This window comes from Pteropus alecto, unplaced genomic scaffold (assembly GCF_000325575.1).
Source record: "Pteropus alecto unplaced genomic scaffold, ASM32557v1 scaffold106, whole genome shotgun sequence".
Lineage (NCBI taxonomy): Eukaryota > Metazoa > Chordata > Mammalia > Chiroptera > Pteropodidae > Pteropus > Pteropus alecto.
This window is the reverse complement of record NW_006442103.1, coordinates 16801522-16817867: the sequence shown is the minus strand read 5'-3', so window position 1 is coordinate 16817867 and position 16346 is coordinate 16801522. Positions and strand designations below refer to the sequence as shown.

Below are 16346 nucleotides of genomic sequence, written 5' to 3'. Positions count from 1 at the left end.
GACCTTGCCCCGCTGAAGGCAGGCCCGGAGCTTTATAGGCTGTTCCTTCTGGCTCCGCCTCTTCACCTTGGACTCGACTGCACGCTCATTGCTAAACCCTCTTCTCCGTCCCTCCTCCCACGTACTTCTCATTCCTCCAGGGCTCAGGAAGAGAAAACCAGCTTCAAGGCCACAGCGTTGATAAAAGCACTCGGTCCTGCCATCGACAGAACAGCAGGCCGTCTGTGCCAGAAGGGTGCAATCCCCAGCCCGTGGCTTTACACTAGGAGCGGTCTCCCAGCACAGTGTGAACTCACAGCCTCGGGAAGTGAAGACATCTGGGCGAGGCTTGGGGGTGGGCCGTGGGAATGCACCGCAGTCCACTGTCCCCTCTCTCAGAGTGGGGTCTGAAGTGTTGCTGTCTTGCAGAGTTGACAAATTTGTGATGGTGGCAGTGCCAATCACTAAGTTCTGAGGGAGGTGACTTTCTTTCCCACCCAATACATTCTGCATGTCGATTCTGCTCCCGGCAAAACACCCCCCGCACTGCTCCCCAACTCCCCCAGAGAGCTAGAGGAAGAGCAGCAGACGTGTGACGACCCCCTGGTTCTATGTCACGAGTCTGGTCACGGGCCACAGTGGCTCCTATTACAGACATCTGCGCTCACCCCGCATGTTGGTCGCAAACCGGTATCGGCGGGCTCCTGAACGGAAGATGCGGTGGGCGCTTCTGCAGCTCATGCCCGGCAATGTCCAAATGCCACCACCGTTAAGCGCCTTGGGACTGCCTTTTCCTCCACTTAAAATACTGAGATGTAGTTTACAAGCATGAAAACATCCGGATCTAAGGCCTTAGTTCACTGCACCTTGACAATTACATATATCCACGTAACCACCACCGCAAACAGGACAGAGAACGCCTCCTCCACCCCGAATGTTCCCGCAGTCAATTGCCAGAGCAATCTCTGCCGCAGAAGCAACTACTTTCCGATTTTTAGTCCCAGATGTAGGCTCCAGATTTTTTCTTCTAAAGTCTTCCGCTGGGCACCGGACTCCCGGTGGCTCGGACACACCTGCTCAGGAAACATTGTCGCCGTCACAGTTGTAGCAGCTTGCTCTCTGAAGCTATTTGCACCAGCTGGAGCCCCTCGGTCTGGCTGAGATGGGTGGGGCCCCACCTGAGGCCACCAAGGTGCACTGTACATCTTTGCCCACCGTAAGAGAAGCGTGCGCATCTCTCAGCTGCTGGGAGTGTCAGAGGCTGACGGATGTCAGCTAGTGTCTCTCTGGAGTGGCTTTCAGCCAAAGAGCCAACAGAGCAAGAAGAATTCAGTCTCTAAAGTGGAACCAATGAATATAAACTCTATGGAGAGTGAGAATGATAACGGGCAAGCATATGAGGACCGCAATATCACCTGTTTTTTGTTTTATTTTTTAAAGTTCAAAAGAGCTTTACCGAAATCTAATTTACATGCTCATTTTTAAACCGGGTTATTTATCTTCTTCTTGTTGAGTTGTAGGAATATCTTATGTTCTAGATACAAGTTCTTTGATAGGTATATGATTTGAAATAGTTTTTCCCAGCCTGTGGCTTATCTTTTCGTTTTCTTAACATTTTTAGAAGCACAAATACTTTTAATTCTGACGCAGTCTCGTTAAAAATAATTCTTTTTTCTTTTACCGCTCATGTTTCTGTCTAACCCAAGGTCACGAAGATTTTTCACCCATGTTTACTTCTAAGAAGTGTTTCGTTTTAGCCTTTGCCTTTAGATCTATGATCCATTTTGAGGGAAATTTTGCATGTGGTGAGTTAATAGCCTAAATTCACATGGTCAATTGATTTTGACAAAGACGCCAAGTAGATTCAGGACAGCCTTTTAAACGCATGTGTTTAAAAGGGAAAGTCAGGGCATGTTATTATGTACGGTGGGTTCCATCTAGGTCACCATCTGGGTCACCACCAGTTGTCATCGGAGTTTGGGAAGAACTCTTCGGGGTGACACAGTGTGGGTTCAATAACGTGCGGGATTAGGACGACGCAGGAAAGGCACAGGTCAGCCAAGGGACAGGCGGCGTGTCTTGCCCACCCTTCCATCCTGCACAGACGCACAGGGGGTCAGGAGACCGCCGGCCCGCCCTGTGGCTGTGCATTCCAGGGTCGGGACGGTCGCTTCCCTGATTCTGCTTCTGTCTCATTCGAGTGCAAGAAGGCGGCTTTATCCACGGAGGAACACGTGCACCGTGGGTGCCCAGCAGCCTGGATCGGAGCGTCGGTGGTTTGCAGACATTGTATGGGAAACTCGAGTCTGTGTGGCTCGTGGAAAAGTTCCCTCTCCTGGGAGAGAGCCACGGGCTCCACAGGGCACAGCCCCTCATGCTCCGAAGAGGGGCTGGCTCTCTCTTCTCGGCTACCTTGTTCAACGATTGGGCCATTTTAGGACAACTGTGCTCCGCGTGCCACGGTCCTAGAGAGGTACACTTGGGAAATGGAAGCGCCTGAGGATAACGTTCAAAGGCACCGAGTGAGATGGGACGCTGTAGGGAGAGAGTGTTTATGGATGAAAGGAGAAGCTTCGGGACTGAAGCCTGGGACAAACACAAGAACGTTGACAGGTCGGACAGAACGAGGAGCCAGCTCAGGGCACCGAGAAGAAAGTGTGGTCAGCTCTGCTGGATGTTGCTGAGGCATCAGGTAAAATGAAGGAGAGGGCCGACTGCTGGGTTTGGCCACATCGAGTTCGAAAGTCACTCCGGAAGAGCCAATTCTCACGAAGAGTTGGGTAGAAAATTCAGTTGGAGTGCGCTGAGTTACTACAGATGAAAAGAAGTGACGAGCGCTGACTACAAAAAAATCCTGTTCAAGAAGTTGTGCCTTAAGATCTCATGTTAAAGCCAGTGGGGCCAAGAGATTGTGGTGGTCGTTCTATTGTTTTAAAAAAGGGCTACTCCCTTTATTGTTGAATCCTTAGCACCTGGCGCGGTGCGTGACACATAGTGGGTATTCAAAAACCACTGAACGTTTGACGGAATGAAGCGTTTATGTCTTATACATCTTTATATCCCCATAACGATTAGCACAGTATCTGACACGTGATAGGAGCTGAATTCCTGTTTGCCGAATGAATAAATGAATGAAAGGATATGTGAACAATTAAGGACTGCGATGTCCGAGTGCTTTGGAGAACCTTAAGCATGAACAGGAAATGGAAGGCAGTAGTCACCACAAGAATGACGGCGCAGGAAGGCCACCTGCCCGTCCGTCTCGCCACGCCAGGGAGAGCAGAGTGTCTTCCCCTCTCTTAGGAATCCGAGGAGAGTTGCTGATTTTTTCTTTCTTTTTTTTTTTTTTTTAAAGTTAATTAATTTTTTTATGGTGACATTGGTTAACTCAATCCAATAGGTTTCAGCTGTACACTTTAACGGTAAGGCACATATATATTTACACTGCTAAAATGGCTGCTCCTGACAGCAGGCCCTGGTGAGAGTGCCGTGCTCTGGAGTGTTTTTAAATGGTTCCTCTCACTGGCCCCTGGACGCTCTAGGGGATGATTCTCTGATTCACTGTGAGAAGCTGGTGCAGTTCCTCCTGGAGGTGAAGCAGCAGCTGGAAGATCTGGCGGGCTGAGCCTGCTGCAGGTTTTGACTCTCAGACTTGTCCACGGTGCCTGCAAGTCTGGAATCACAGTTCAGGTCCCTCCCCGCCCCGCACCCCGTGCTGGTCTGCATGGAGGTTCCTGCTCAGGTGAGTGATTCTCTGTGTCTGCCTATCTCTCCAATGTGGGGGGCAGGGGTTTGCTCTGTGACCTCACTTTTCTGAATGATCAAGAAGAGTTGTAAATTTTTCAGTTTGTTTAGCTTTTCCCTGGTCGTTAGGATGCAGTGGAGAGCTCCAAGCTCCTCGTGTCCTGGATGGGGACGCAGAAGTCCCCCACGTCATTTCATTTTCACAGTGACGAGCCAAAAAGACCGCTATTATTATCTGATAGTGGAAGACAAAGAGGTTTCAGTCTTGCCAAACATTTTGAGGACAGTGGTGCCGGGACCTGGATCCAGACAGCCTGACCCTGGAGTGACTTCAAAGCTGAGTCTCTTAATCAGAAAACAACGTTAATCTTTTAGATACCCAGTATTCTGTTTTACTGTTGAAAACTTTCCAGTGGAGAAGATTTCTTTGCCTTCTTTACCCATGCATTTTAATGCAGGACATTTTTAGGGGCCAAGGAGTCCCGCCTGAGGTTAACATGCATCTCTTAAGATGAGTGTGAACATGCCTCTGTCTACACTGCCGAGGCAATGAGAACCATCCTTTTGGCATTATAGTTATAATAATAAATATCCTTGCTCATTTTCCTTGGGATCTTGGAACTTGCCATCTGAGTCCAGAAGGAAAAGCGACTTAAAAAAAAAATAATGCACGTGTCCAGGATCAAGAAAGAATACAGTTATCATCAAGGTATATGTACGCCGAGAATGAATTTTTAGACTAGATTCTCTTGTAAAGTAAGCTCACGCCATTATCTGCATGTCAAATTGCTGTAATGCCATACGCTATAATGATTATCACTCTTACCCCAAACGAATCTGGAATGACTTCAGCTGGTGATGTCAGGGTTGAAAAGCCAACCTGGCCTTCATGCCTACTTAGAAGTCTCTATAATTACAGTTATTATGCAGAAGCTTGGGGAATTTTATGTCATGTTCGCCAGCCAGCAAGAAAATCAGAACATAAAAATAAAAAAAAATGTGATTTATGAGGTCGCGATGGGGCAGTTAGAAGGGTGAATGTTATTCCACCAATGATTTCTCTGGTTTCGAACCTTATTTTCATGGCTGCTTATTTATTCTTCTGCACCATATAGGACAATTTGGTACTGAGATAGCCTCATGTTATTTTGGATGTGAAGAGAATAACGAGACCAAATTCATGGACAAATTGAAAGAAACTTCGACAAGCGGTGTCTGAGGCATAGTTCTGTGATCCAGACGGGAAATTCCAAAGAGCGAAGTTCTAAGGAGTGCATCCAGCCCCACCGAATGTGATGCTGAGTCCCAGTGGGTGACAGGGTATGAGGGCTGAGAGGCAGGCCAGAGAGGTGCAAATTCTAGGTGCGGTCACCTGCCCCCGAAGCGGCTAGGTTGTGCAGTTCCCTCATGAGTCCGCCCACAGCATGCCCACTAGCAGAGTCCATGTTCTTGGGACCTCTGAGTAACAATATTTCTTGGACTTTGATCTTTTCAATTGGTTTAGCTCTTTAGTACTTTATTGAGAAAGTCTACGTCTATCCAGCAAAACTATCCAATATAGCTGAAATGAAGATCTCGCCTTTCTCTCTTGTTGGTGAAGGGTTGGTGAAGGGTTAGACAGTCTATTTTTATTTTGTTTCCAGAGTCCCTCAACCTCTTATCTCAAAACTCTGTTTTTCTGCTTTCCCTGGAGTCAGGGCACTACGCAGAACAGACATTATTTAGTGGGCCTGTAGCAGTCTAGGTCATGAACACAAACATTTTAGGCTTTCATTCACTACTCCGTTCTTTCATGTCTCCGGCCTTGGCTTTGTGAACTAAAATAGTTTCTCAAGATTCCTTGCAGAGGCGCATGAGTCAGCTACATCAGAATCACCCCTGCCCCACATCCCTTTTTGATATGTGTGAAATTTCCATCTTTTCCAAGGTACGTGCTGCCACTCTAATCGATGTGTTGACGGTCATCTTCGAGACCCTCGTTTAGGTCATTTAGACTTCCTATCCCCCAATGCAACTGTGACTGTACCAGACAGACAGTGGCCCCTGGATACGGCACGTCCTTTGTATATCCCTAAACTTTCAACACAAGCACCCCACCTTTGCTGCCAGATTAAGACCCCTCCTTGTCCTCAAACTGGCCATCAGCCTACCCAATGTGGAGCCGGTTTGAACTTTTAACTGAATAAAAAGTTTGGGTCAAACACAATCATCATAGTCAACTACCCTTTTTCTTTTAACAAGCCATTAACGGTGCCTAACTTAGCCTCTTCTCAAAGACCACGATTCTATACAGTGTCCACTAGCTTTACCTTCCTTCTTTCGTCTGGTTGGTCTGTCCTACCCTGTTTGATAGGGAGTATGATTTTTGTTGGTTAATAAAACCTCTTTTCTCCAGAGGGTAAATTTCCATAGTTATTTCATAGAGGTGCAGAGGATGTACAAATCATGGAATCCACTAGCTGTTTCAATCATTATGGATGTGCCCTTTTAAGATCTTTTATTCTGAGAAGCGTCAAAGGGACTGATGATTTGGGAGTCTGGGTGTTTGTTTCTCCTGAATTCTGGGTTCTGGGTACACCCCCAGTATAGGCAACGGGACTAATACTGCCATACTTTCTCTTTCTAAATAAGTAGGTGGCACATGCTCCATACATTTGGGTTAGGAAACTGTCTATGGCATTAAGAGTTATACCAGGGAGACTTCTGCATGTGTCTTCCATGCTATCTAATGTTCCTTGACCTGGCCCTTGGTATACAGGATAAGCTGGGCAACCATGGAACTGTACTATGACATGGGTTTATGCAGAAAACTGTCTGGCTAGGAATGACAGAAGACTTTTCACATCTGTTGGCATAGGTAGCGACCCGTTCAGCTTGGTTCTGTCTTAACTCATTGTTTTCCCCTGGAACTGCTATAATTTCTTCAGATGTGACAATGCGGTTCGATCCAGCTTTGCCTTTTTGGATTAATTCATTTAGCAAATATTTACTCGAAGCTTTCTATGGTGTCGGGTGTGGCCCTAGATCCTAGGAATGTAGAGAGCAAGAATGATTAAGGTCCCTGAGCTGGTGAAGACACAAACAATAACAGAGGACAAGGCAATGGCCGACTGAGTGAGTGCTCAGAAGGGAAGCAGGTGATATGCCGAGTAAAGCAGACCCTATTCTCGACAGGACAGTCGGGGGAATCTCGCCTCATTGAGAAGGTGACACTTCAGCTGAGATTTAAATGTCACGAAAGAGCCAAGCGAAGGAAGAGGATCGGGAAGGGCATTTTATGTAGAGGGAACTGTCAGCGCGGAAGTCCAGAGGCAAGGAAGAGAGTTTGGCTTGTTTAAGGAACAGAAAGGAGGCAAAACGTCTGTGGCGTGGTGAGTGAAGGGCAGAGTGACGAAGAAACGAGTTGGGAGGGGTGGCGAGAAGCAGATCACGCAGGGCCCTGGGGAGCTGCCTCGGCGTTCGTGCGGGACGGGGTGCGAAGCCACAGAAAGGCTTTACACAGACTCCGCTGGCACTTAAAAACGAGCAAACGAACTACTCTCTCGCTGCTATATAGAGAAGAGAAGGTGACGAGGGGCAAGAGAGAACGTGGGAAATGGGTCTTGAGGTGATCTATTTAGGACATTTAAATTTTAGCCCTTTTTTGATGTCTTCGAGTGTCAGATCTTATTCAGCCGGGCGCCCCTGCTCTAGAAGTCTCTTTTAGCTGACTGCTGGCCTGGGGAGAGGGCCTCTATTCATTTTTTTTCAATCCACCTCTCCTCTCTTCCATTTATCTTCAGTCCATCCATCTGTCTGTCCATCCATCCATCTATCCATCCGTCCATCCATCCGTCCATCCCACAAATGTTTATGGAGATACTGCTATATGCCAGGCCCAGTACCAAGTATACAGTTTCTTGCTTGGAACCATATAGAGTCTATTTATGGAGAGAGACATGTAAATAAACAAACAAACAGACAGACAGACAGATAAATAAATAAAACAAGCAAACACATTATAATGAGGGTTGTAATAGTGACATGTGCACAATGCAATAGAAAGCACCACGCGAGTAGGCGGGGTAAGAATAGGTAATATTTGAGCCAGGTCACAGTTTCTTGCTTGGAACCATATAGAGTCTATTTGTGGAGACAGACATGTAAATAAACAAACAAACAAACAGACAGACAGATAAATAAATAAAACAAGCAAACACATTATAACGAGGGTTGTAATAGTGACATGTGCACAATGCAATAGAAAGCGCCACGCAAGTAGGCGGGGTAAGAATAGGTAATATTTGAGCCAGGTCTTGGAAGGTAAATACGAATTTGCCAAACAATAATGAAAGCTGCTCTCTTAAACTCCTTCCAGGTGCTAAGCATTGCACTCTGAACTGTACGTACATCATCTCGACTGTTCTCCCAACCTAGTGGGCTATTTGAAAAACTCTCGCAAGTCACCCAGCATGTCAGGTGGCAGTCCTGACTGCTAAGCCCATGTCTGTACGGCTCCAGAGCCCATGTTTTAAACTACATTATTTCCGTTTTCTACAGATAGGAGTCCGATTTTCGTTGGGGAATATTTTATACGTATGGCTCTTCCGTCATGTCCATAATTGTTTCATAGACATACATAGGATATGCAAAAAGTTTTACCCACTAGCTATTTCTGTCATTACTAAGCTGCCCTTGCAACATCTTTTCTTTTGGGGGAGGATTTCGGGCAAGAGAAGAGCATATAAAGAGCAGTAAGGCTGAGAAAAGCAAGGGACCTTTAAGGCAGACGAGGGCTTGGGGGGAAGCTTAGGGGGTGCACTGGTTGGGGGTGCGGGATGGCGTCACACACCATGCCATGCTCGGTCTTCCTCCTGCAGGCGGCCTCGGTAGTCCTGTCTCTTTACAACCTGGAGACCTGGACCAGGTCCTGACTGATCTCGGCAACCGACCGGCAGCCTGAAAAGAACAATGTGGTTAAACAGCTCACTTCTCTGAAGGACCAGGAGCTCGCCCCATCGTGGGCATGGACGAGCGAATGGGAGCAAGCCCCGACTTGGTTCCGGTCTTCACCCTGATAAAATGCGATGCATCCGGAATGAATAATAATGTCGTCCTGATGGCACTGAGATTGATTCTGTGAGCCTGCGCCCGCGTCCACTTTTCAACAGCCATGTCCAACGGAATGACAAAAATGTAAAAATACCATTTTATCTTTTTTTTTTTAATCAATTCATGTGTGCGGTGGATACCCTTGAACTTTATCTCAGTCCTAACCAGGCTCAAGGATGTAGGACGTATCTGTCAGGGAGGAAAATGACTCAGGGCGAGCAGACGAGGTGGGGTGTTTCCTAGAGCCGCTGCCTTCTAGGGAGAAGTTCTGAAAAATTAAACCTCCTTCTGTAGCGGACGATCTTAACTAAAATTCGAAGTTAGGACCGTAGCTGAGATTATGCCCAGGGACCGAAGAGAATATTTCCAGATAGGAAGAGAAAAGAGCAGGTAGAAAGAGTTGCTGCGTGAGCGTATGGGCCGGAGACCTGTGGGCTCAAGCGGACAACGAAACATCACCGGAGAAGAGAAGGCTGCGAGAGCTTAAAACAGGATATGTAAGGTTTCACCCAAGGGTCTGCATTTTGCTGAGTTTGTCGACAGCACAGGCCCCTGCCTGAGATCCCCTCTCCCCAGGGATGAGGCTGGGGTCTCCCCAGCGGAACCTGGGGGAGTGACTCTTACACAGAGGATGCTGAGGGCTGCCCTTCTGCCTCGGTGCCCTATTTCTCTTTCTCTTCAAACCCCCTTCTCTCTCCCATGTTTGGTTGTGATTACTAATTTTTCCTATACGTTTAAAACAATGTATTCTCATTGCAGAACAATGAGTAGGAAGAGGAGTATGAAAAGCCAGGCATAAAAGTTCTCACCATCCTGCTTTTTCTTTCTTTTTGCCCTGTCCCTTTTAAAAGGGGGTGCTCTCCACTCTCTCTCAGAAAAAGGGTCTCCAGCCACCATTTACATCTCAGTGGTAGTTAAGCGTTAACTTCTAGTGGAAGGACAAGGCCCTGTCAATTCCCCGTCAAGCTTCCGTTAAAAGAAGTTCAGACGTCATTTTACAAGGGTGGGAGAAAATATTTGGGGGAGCAAGACAAGTCACCTCAACCTCCTGGAATCCTCAGAAGCCCACAGTGGGTCTTCCCACCCTCTCCCCGCTGCTGCTCTAGGGGCAAATGCCACCAGCATGCTGTCTGTCCACGTGTGTGCCCTCCTGTCTTTCATGGGACGAACTCGGTGACACTGGAGCCCTTAGAATTGAGTCATTTAGAATTAGAAAAATATAAACTAAACACCCAAACCAAGCGCCCCCGAAGAGGAAAGTTACCGCCACTCGTTGAGAACCACCGTTCCAAGCTTTGCTAAAAACTTAAAAGCTTTTATGCACACTGCTTTGCAACCATTTTTGACCGAAATCCACCCCCACATAGCTTCGAGACATTCCCGTCAGTCTTGCTGTCTACGGCTGTGCAGGATGATACTTTTCTTTCTCTCCGCCCGTTTGCATCTCCCTCCTCAGTTCCTCGTACTTCTTCTCTGACATAATCTCGCGACTCTTCACGGTCCTTGAATATCACTTAAAAATGTCACTGAGAACCACATCTCACAAGCCTGATGTGATCTGAACAGCCTGGAGTGAAACGGAGCCCTCTTGCTTATTATCTGAAATTGCATTTGCTGTCGTAGCAGATCTGTCACAAGTGGAGTTCGTGCCGAATCTCGAATCTCCGTCTGGGGTGCGTCTTTCCTGCCCTCTCTCCTGTCAGCCCAGGGGCTGCGGAAGAGGACACTGGGGGTGGGGGGTGGCACTCCCGCGGACCCCCTGCGCCCAGCTCCAAATCAGGCAAATGATGGTACACACTCACCTGACAGCGCCATGGAAGTGTGGAATTCATCTTTTAACATGTTCAAAACTTCCTCAACGCCATGTTCGCCCTGCTCACAAGACAGGGGGGGTGGGGAGACAAAAAGGAGCGTGAAGGAACAGTCTGGCGTGTGCTGGGAATAAATTCTGGGGGTGCTCAGAGATGTGGGGGGAGGGTGGGGTGATCGGTGACAGGAGAGCTATGCTGGGAATAAAGGAATGCTAGCTAGGAAGAAAAGAAGGGGCCAGAGCTCTTGAGAATTTTCAACGTGCCGCAGGAGGTATAACTAACTGTCCTTCCAGAATCCGTGGCATCTTGAAAACGGCCAGGGTTGGGGATCAAACCACAGAAAAGGGTGAAGACGAATACTAAGCGTTGGCACCCCTCGGCTGGTTTTCAAGTCGCCAGCCTCACCTTGTAGGCGAGACCCCACAGGATGGGTCTGCCCAGGAACACGCACTTGGCCCCGAGGGCCAGAGCCTTCAGCACGTCGTTGCCGGTTCGGATCCCACCGTCCATGTACACTTCCATGCTCCCTTTCACGGCGGCCACCACTTCTGGCAGGGCATCGACCTGAAAAGCAGAGACACGTGTGGCTCGACTCTCAGGGCATCGCGGGAGCGTGGTGTCCCCTCACCGTGGGCGGGGACCAGGAAGCCCAAGCAGGGGCCACGTCTAACTGTTCCTTCCCCTCCTGTGCTTGAGGCTGCTGGCGCCTGGCGAAGCAGTGCAGCCTGCCCCCGAGGCCCGGGGACTTTCCGTGGCTGCCCCTTCTGCCATTTCCCGCTCTGACGGACGGCAGCTTCTCCCTGGCTCACTGGTTCGGATGTTGACATCTCGGAAGGAACTCTTGGTTCCCCTTCGCATCCTAAAAGGGACATTTTCCACTTCCAGTGTTTGTTTCTGCAGTGCGTCCAGAAAACAAGAGGAGTGAATTGCAGCCGAGGGCGCTGATGGCTTTAGAGTTCATTCTGGACAGGTCGCACAAGGCATTCATTAGAGCCTTCTGGGGACAACAGCTGGCTCATCCTTTACCCCGTCCCAGAGGAAACACGGGGCGTGTTAGATATGGAACCTTAGTGACACCCCTCGCAGGGAGGGCGCTGGGCTGAGAGGGCCGAGAGGGGGCATTTTCTTTAGGCACGAAATTTAAGGGGTGCCAACAACTCAGATGAATGATATTTAAAGAAAATATTTTTAAAATTAAATGGCAAACTTTGATCTGTGAGCTTCTTTTACAAATAAAGTTTTATTGGATCCAGGGCCAGGATTACGGCGAGATGAGAGAGGCAGCATTCTGCAAATGTGGAGACGAATCCTGTCTTCATTTAAAACGTTGGCAATTTTTGCATAAACTTCCCTTTTTTAAATAGTGCGTTAAAACGCTATGGATTTTACTAAGTTTTTCTGGCACCTTCTTAAATTTCGAGCCAGAGGCAGGTACCTCGTTAGCCTCACAGTCGTCTTGGTGCTTTCCCTGAATGACCTTGAGTTTGACTGTTAGGTCAAAGGCTTGGGAGAAAACGGGCTGGTCGGCATAATGGGGTAGGAGAAATGCTTCTCCGGCCCCACCTTTGTGAACACTCATTCTCTCCCGAGGGCGTGCCGTGGGGAAGTCAGCTGGCCTCATTCTCCACTCATTACTCCATCCTCCCCAAGGGAGCAAGACTAGCTAGACCGCTTCACGAGAAAGCCTTCTGTGCCATGTGTCACTGGAGTCATTTTATGAGTGAACGCTGGGCCCCAGCCCCTGCGTGTGGGTCATGGGGTCTTCTTTGCTTTCTGCAGCTTTCTAGGAAGCACCGCCGGGGTGGCACAGGGCTGGTGTATGAGAGGTGGCCTCCTAGTCTCACGGATCAAGATCCGGATGGAAGTAAGGGGCCTGACTGTTCCCTTCCATCGGCTCTTTCGGGGAGCCCCAGGAAAGTGTGTCTCGCTCTCTGTGTGGGCTCCTCGCTCAATGCCAGTTCTTTCTCAGTGATAGCCCAGTGGAGAGGAGGTGGCCAGTGGCTGGCACCTTAGACCTCCAAGCCTCACAAGCCTCGGAATATACAAACCAGTGGATGTAGCTTTTGTATTTCCTGCAATTTGTCTTAAAGAAGGAATTGAGAATGTGCTAACGCTTTAAGGACGGTCACTGATGCATCGTTTAAAATAGCGGAAGCGTAGAAGCGATCCAGATGTTCACTAACAGGAAGCGGGTTATATAGACTGTTGGTTCACGATTAAGAAGTACAGGCTGCCAGCTGTAAAGCAGCCGTGGGGATGTGAAGTACGGCATGGGGAAGACGGTCAGCAATACTGTCATGGCTCCGGATGCTGTCACGTCAGGGCTAGGCTAACCGGGGGATCGCTTCGTAAGCTACGTAAATGTCTAACCACGAAGCGGTACGCCTGAAACCGAGGTGGGTCAACTGTGATTGGAAAATAAATCTTAAAAAAAAAAGTCTATTCAAATTCCACATCATTAAAAATAAGAGCATATATATTGAAATTATATGATGTCCTTAATATATTTATAAGTGAAAAGAAGAAAATTCCGAAATATTTTGTATAATTTTTTTAAACCTAAAATGTTATATTTGTATTAAGAAGTTGATAAACCAATATCCAAAATGTCGACATTAATGATAGTGATGAAAACAGGGGTAATTTTATCTTTTTCTTTTTGCTTATGTATATTTTGTAATTTTTCTGCAGTGTACGTTTTACATATGTTATAAAAAGGCCAAAACCACTTAAGAGAAAAAAAAAAAAATCCACTCCCCTTTCTTAAAATGAGTCAAACAGCAATGGAAGAGTCTCTTGAAAAATACAAACTCTATATCTTCCTGAGAATAAATCAACAATTAATCTCTATTTAAAGATTCTTTCCCTGCCTCTTTCCTCTTCATTTCCTTTCCCCAAACTCCATCTATGACGGACATAATTCCTAAGTTAGGGGAAAAATTACCGACTGTCGTAAATTTTTAGCAAAGAGTTTATAGGGCATTTTTAAAGTTTTATTGTGAAAGATGGTTACTTATTAGCTTCAGGGATGCACTGTTCCTTCCTGGGATGTGTCCTATGAGAAAATATGGGGTGACAATCCATGCAGACAGGCGCGAGAGCTGGATGCTTCCTCCAGGAGGCAGGAGACCTCAGTGCTTTGGGACCATCTCTTATCGACTACACCTAATTACTTACTAAACGTGTCAACTTGGGAGAAGTTGCTTAACATCTATAAACTCCAGGATCCCCATCTGTAACACAGGGACAGTGATAGGCGTCTTGCAGGACGGCTGTGGGATTCAGAGATGATATATGTAAAGTGCGTAAAAATAGCCTGGCACACACTAGGCTGTCATTAACGACGACACGTGGGTATACCGACATATGTGGTAAGGGAGAAGGGAATATGCACCAAACTGCACAGGATACCTTGTGCTGGACACACACACACACACGCACACGCACGTGCATGCACATACACACACGGACACACACCACTCACAAACACAACCCCTCTGAAGTCATCCTACTTACAGAAGCAGGAACGCCATCAAGCTGCCTGCCGCCATGGTTAGAAACGATGATGCCATCTACCTTGTGTTGCAATGCTAACTCTGCATCCTCTTTTGTCAAGATCCCTTTGAGGATGATGGGCAGGCGAGTTATGCTCTGAATCCAGGAGAGATCGTTCCAGCAGAAGGATGAGTCAATGAGAGACATCTGGAGACGGGGCGCTGAATTTCCCTATGGGAAATCAAAGGGAACCTTGGTTCTGAGCTCCTTCGCAACTGCCTGACCCATCCCCAAGGTGAGACACATTTAAGAGCCACCGAACGGTAAGTGGAAAGGACATGTATAAGCTTGAAAAGAGAGGCAACAAAAATCAACCCTACTTCTCGCTCCTTTTCCTAACAAAGAGAATTTCCACTTCGATTGCTTATTCATTAACTATTAGTTGTGTCCCTGTTCGATCATTGTGCCAGGGTCTGGGGACAAAAAGATAAATAAGATACAATCTCTACTTTAAAAGAACTCAGAGTTTAGTCAGTGAGATGGATAAGCGAAGGCATTTATAGGCCAATATAATGTGTATGGTTGAGATACGCACGGGGTAATTAGAACTAAACAATACTTCAAGGATCCTAAAACAAATATTACCCAATCTTTGTTTGGGTAATTGCCCAACATTTGTTTGGATCACCATGTGCATCAAATATCCATAAATTCCAATGTGTCCCTGGCATCTGAGAGGAGGGTTCTCGGAAACCTCAAGGCCATTTGTGTACGAGATAATGAATTAATGAGAATGGCTGAATCACGTGGCTGGGCATCGCGGCCGCCCACTGGCTGGTATCACTCTCTCTACTGCAGCCACGGGATCCCAACTTGACCCTGACTTCCTCTCTCTGGGGTACACCATCCCGTCTGATTCGAATTGTAAGGGGCGAAGTGCCCTTTGCGGTCACCTAGTCAGAGATACCAGACAAGTAGGTTGCAGCACCCTGGTTCTCCAGGGACGAAATCTAGGTGTGCGAAGATACTGACCCCTCCATTTCCAAGGCAGCAGGGTGGGGCCTGGGCTGGTTACACTCCATGGGCTGGTCACCTTGGCTGTGAGCAGCCTCTTCGGAAGGTCAGTTTATCTAAGTGTGCCATCCAAAATGATCACTTTCTAAGTGTGCCATAAAGCAGAAAATGTTGGAAGGATGTGTCTAGTTAACTCTCTAATCCATGCAAAATTACTGTCTGTAGCTTTCCTATTTCCCAGCATCAGCCCTGGCTGGGACACTTCCAGTGACAAGTCGTGGGACACTTCCGGTGACAAGTCGTGGGACACTTCCGGTGACAAGTCGGGCAGCTCCAGGAGTGAGAATATTCTGTCTAAGATTCTGTTTGTCTGGAAGCTCTGGGGAGCGGAGACCAGACCTGATTTTCCAGCTGCTGCAACCTTGGTGTCTGACATGGAGTGGGCACTTGGTGAATCCCCTGGAAGCAAAGATGGGAGGAGCGAGGGACGGGAATTTACCTCCCGTCACGTCTGCCCATTGGAGCCGGTGTCTTTCCTACCTCCTTAGGTGATCGAAGATCCTTGAGCATTAACATCTTCTTCAAGTCCAGTTGGTTTCGAATGTTCTGTCGCCTGTTGCCAGTTTTGGGTGCGTCCACAGTGATTACCAGGGCTTTGAAACCCAAGGACTCCGCCCTCTGGATCAGCTGTTGGGTCAGCTGCCGATCAGTCTGCACATAGAGCTGGAACCACCGGAGGCCTCTGGGGGCAGCAGCAACGATGTCTTCGAGGGTACAGCTGGCGTAGGTGCTGGTGATGTAGCAGATGCCAGCTGCTTGGGCAGCTGCGAAGCAAATGACATAACTCAGGTTGGAGGGCAGGGGCAATCTAGACGGGGGTGAGACGCCCTAGGAGTCGGCGTTGCCTCTGGCCAGCTTGCCCTGGGAGTCCAGGTGAAGCTTGACTTCCTTCCGTTTCCCGGTGGGGCTGGGACAGAGGGGTCTGATCTGACCGGGAGGCCTAGAGCTGTCTGCGTCGCCTTCCGTACAACCTGCTCTATGAACCCTGTGCTCCGCTGTAAAGTATGTCCAGCTGGAGACGTCATTCATTTAGTCCCCCAATCTGTGTTAGGCATGTCGCAGCTTCCAGAAAGGAAAATGGGCTTCTTGTGAACTCATTAGCAAAGCAGAGGGGGATTAAAGAGGGTGCAGAATGAGGAAATGCGCGTCCGG

General features: G+C 48.0%; 1 protein-coding gene across 1 annotated transcript in view; it reads right to left on the bottom strand.

Moving 5' to 3' along the window:
• Nucleotides 1–7919: 7919 nt before the first annotated feature.
• The window catches only part of HAO2 (hydroxyacid oxidase 2), a 160673-nt gene continuing 152246 nt past the window's right edge, over nucleotides 7920–16346 (bottom strand). The window contains exons 9-13 of the mRNA XM_006919688.3: nucleotides 15675–15958; nucleotides 14142–14351; nucleotides 11031–11189; nucleotides 10617–10686; nucleotides 7920–8661 (exon numbers count right to left, since the gene is read on the bottom strand). Of these exons, the coding sequence (XP_006919750.1) occupies nucleotides 8606–8661; nucleotides 10617–10686; nucleotides 11031–11189; nucleotides 14142–14351; nucleotides 15675–15958 (779 nt within the window). The 3' untranslated portion in view covers nucleotides 7920–8605. The remainder of the gene's footprint in view (nucleotides 8662–10616; nucleotides 10687–11030; nucleotides 11190–14141; nucleotides 14352–15674; nucleotides 15959–16346) is intronic.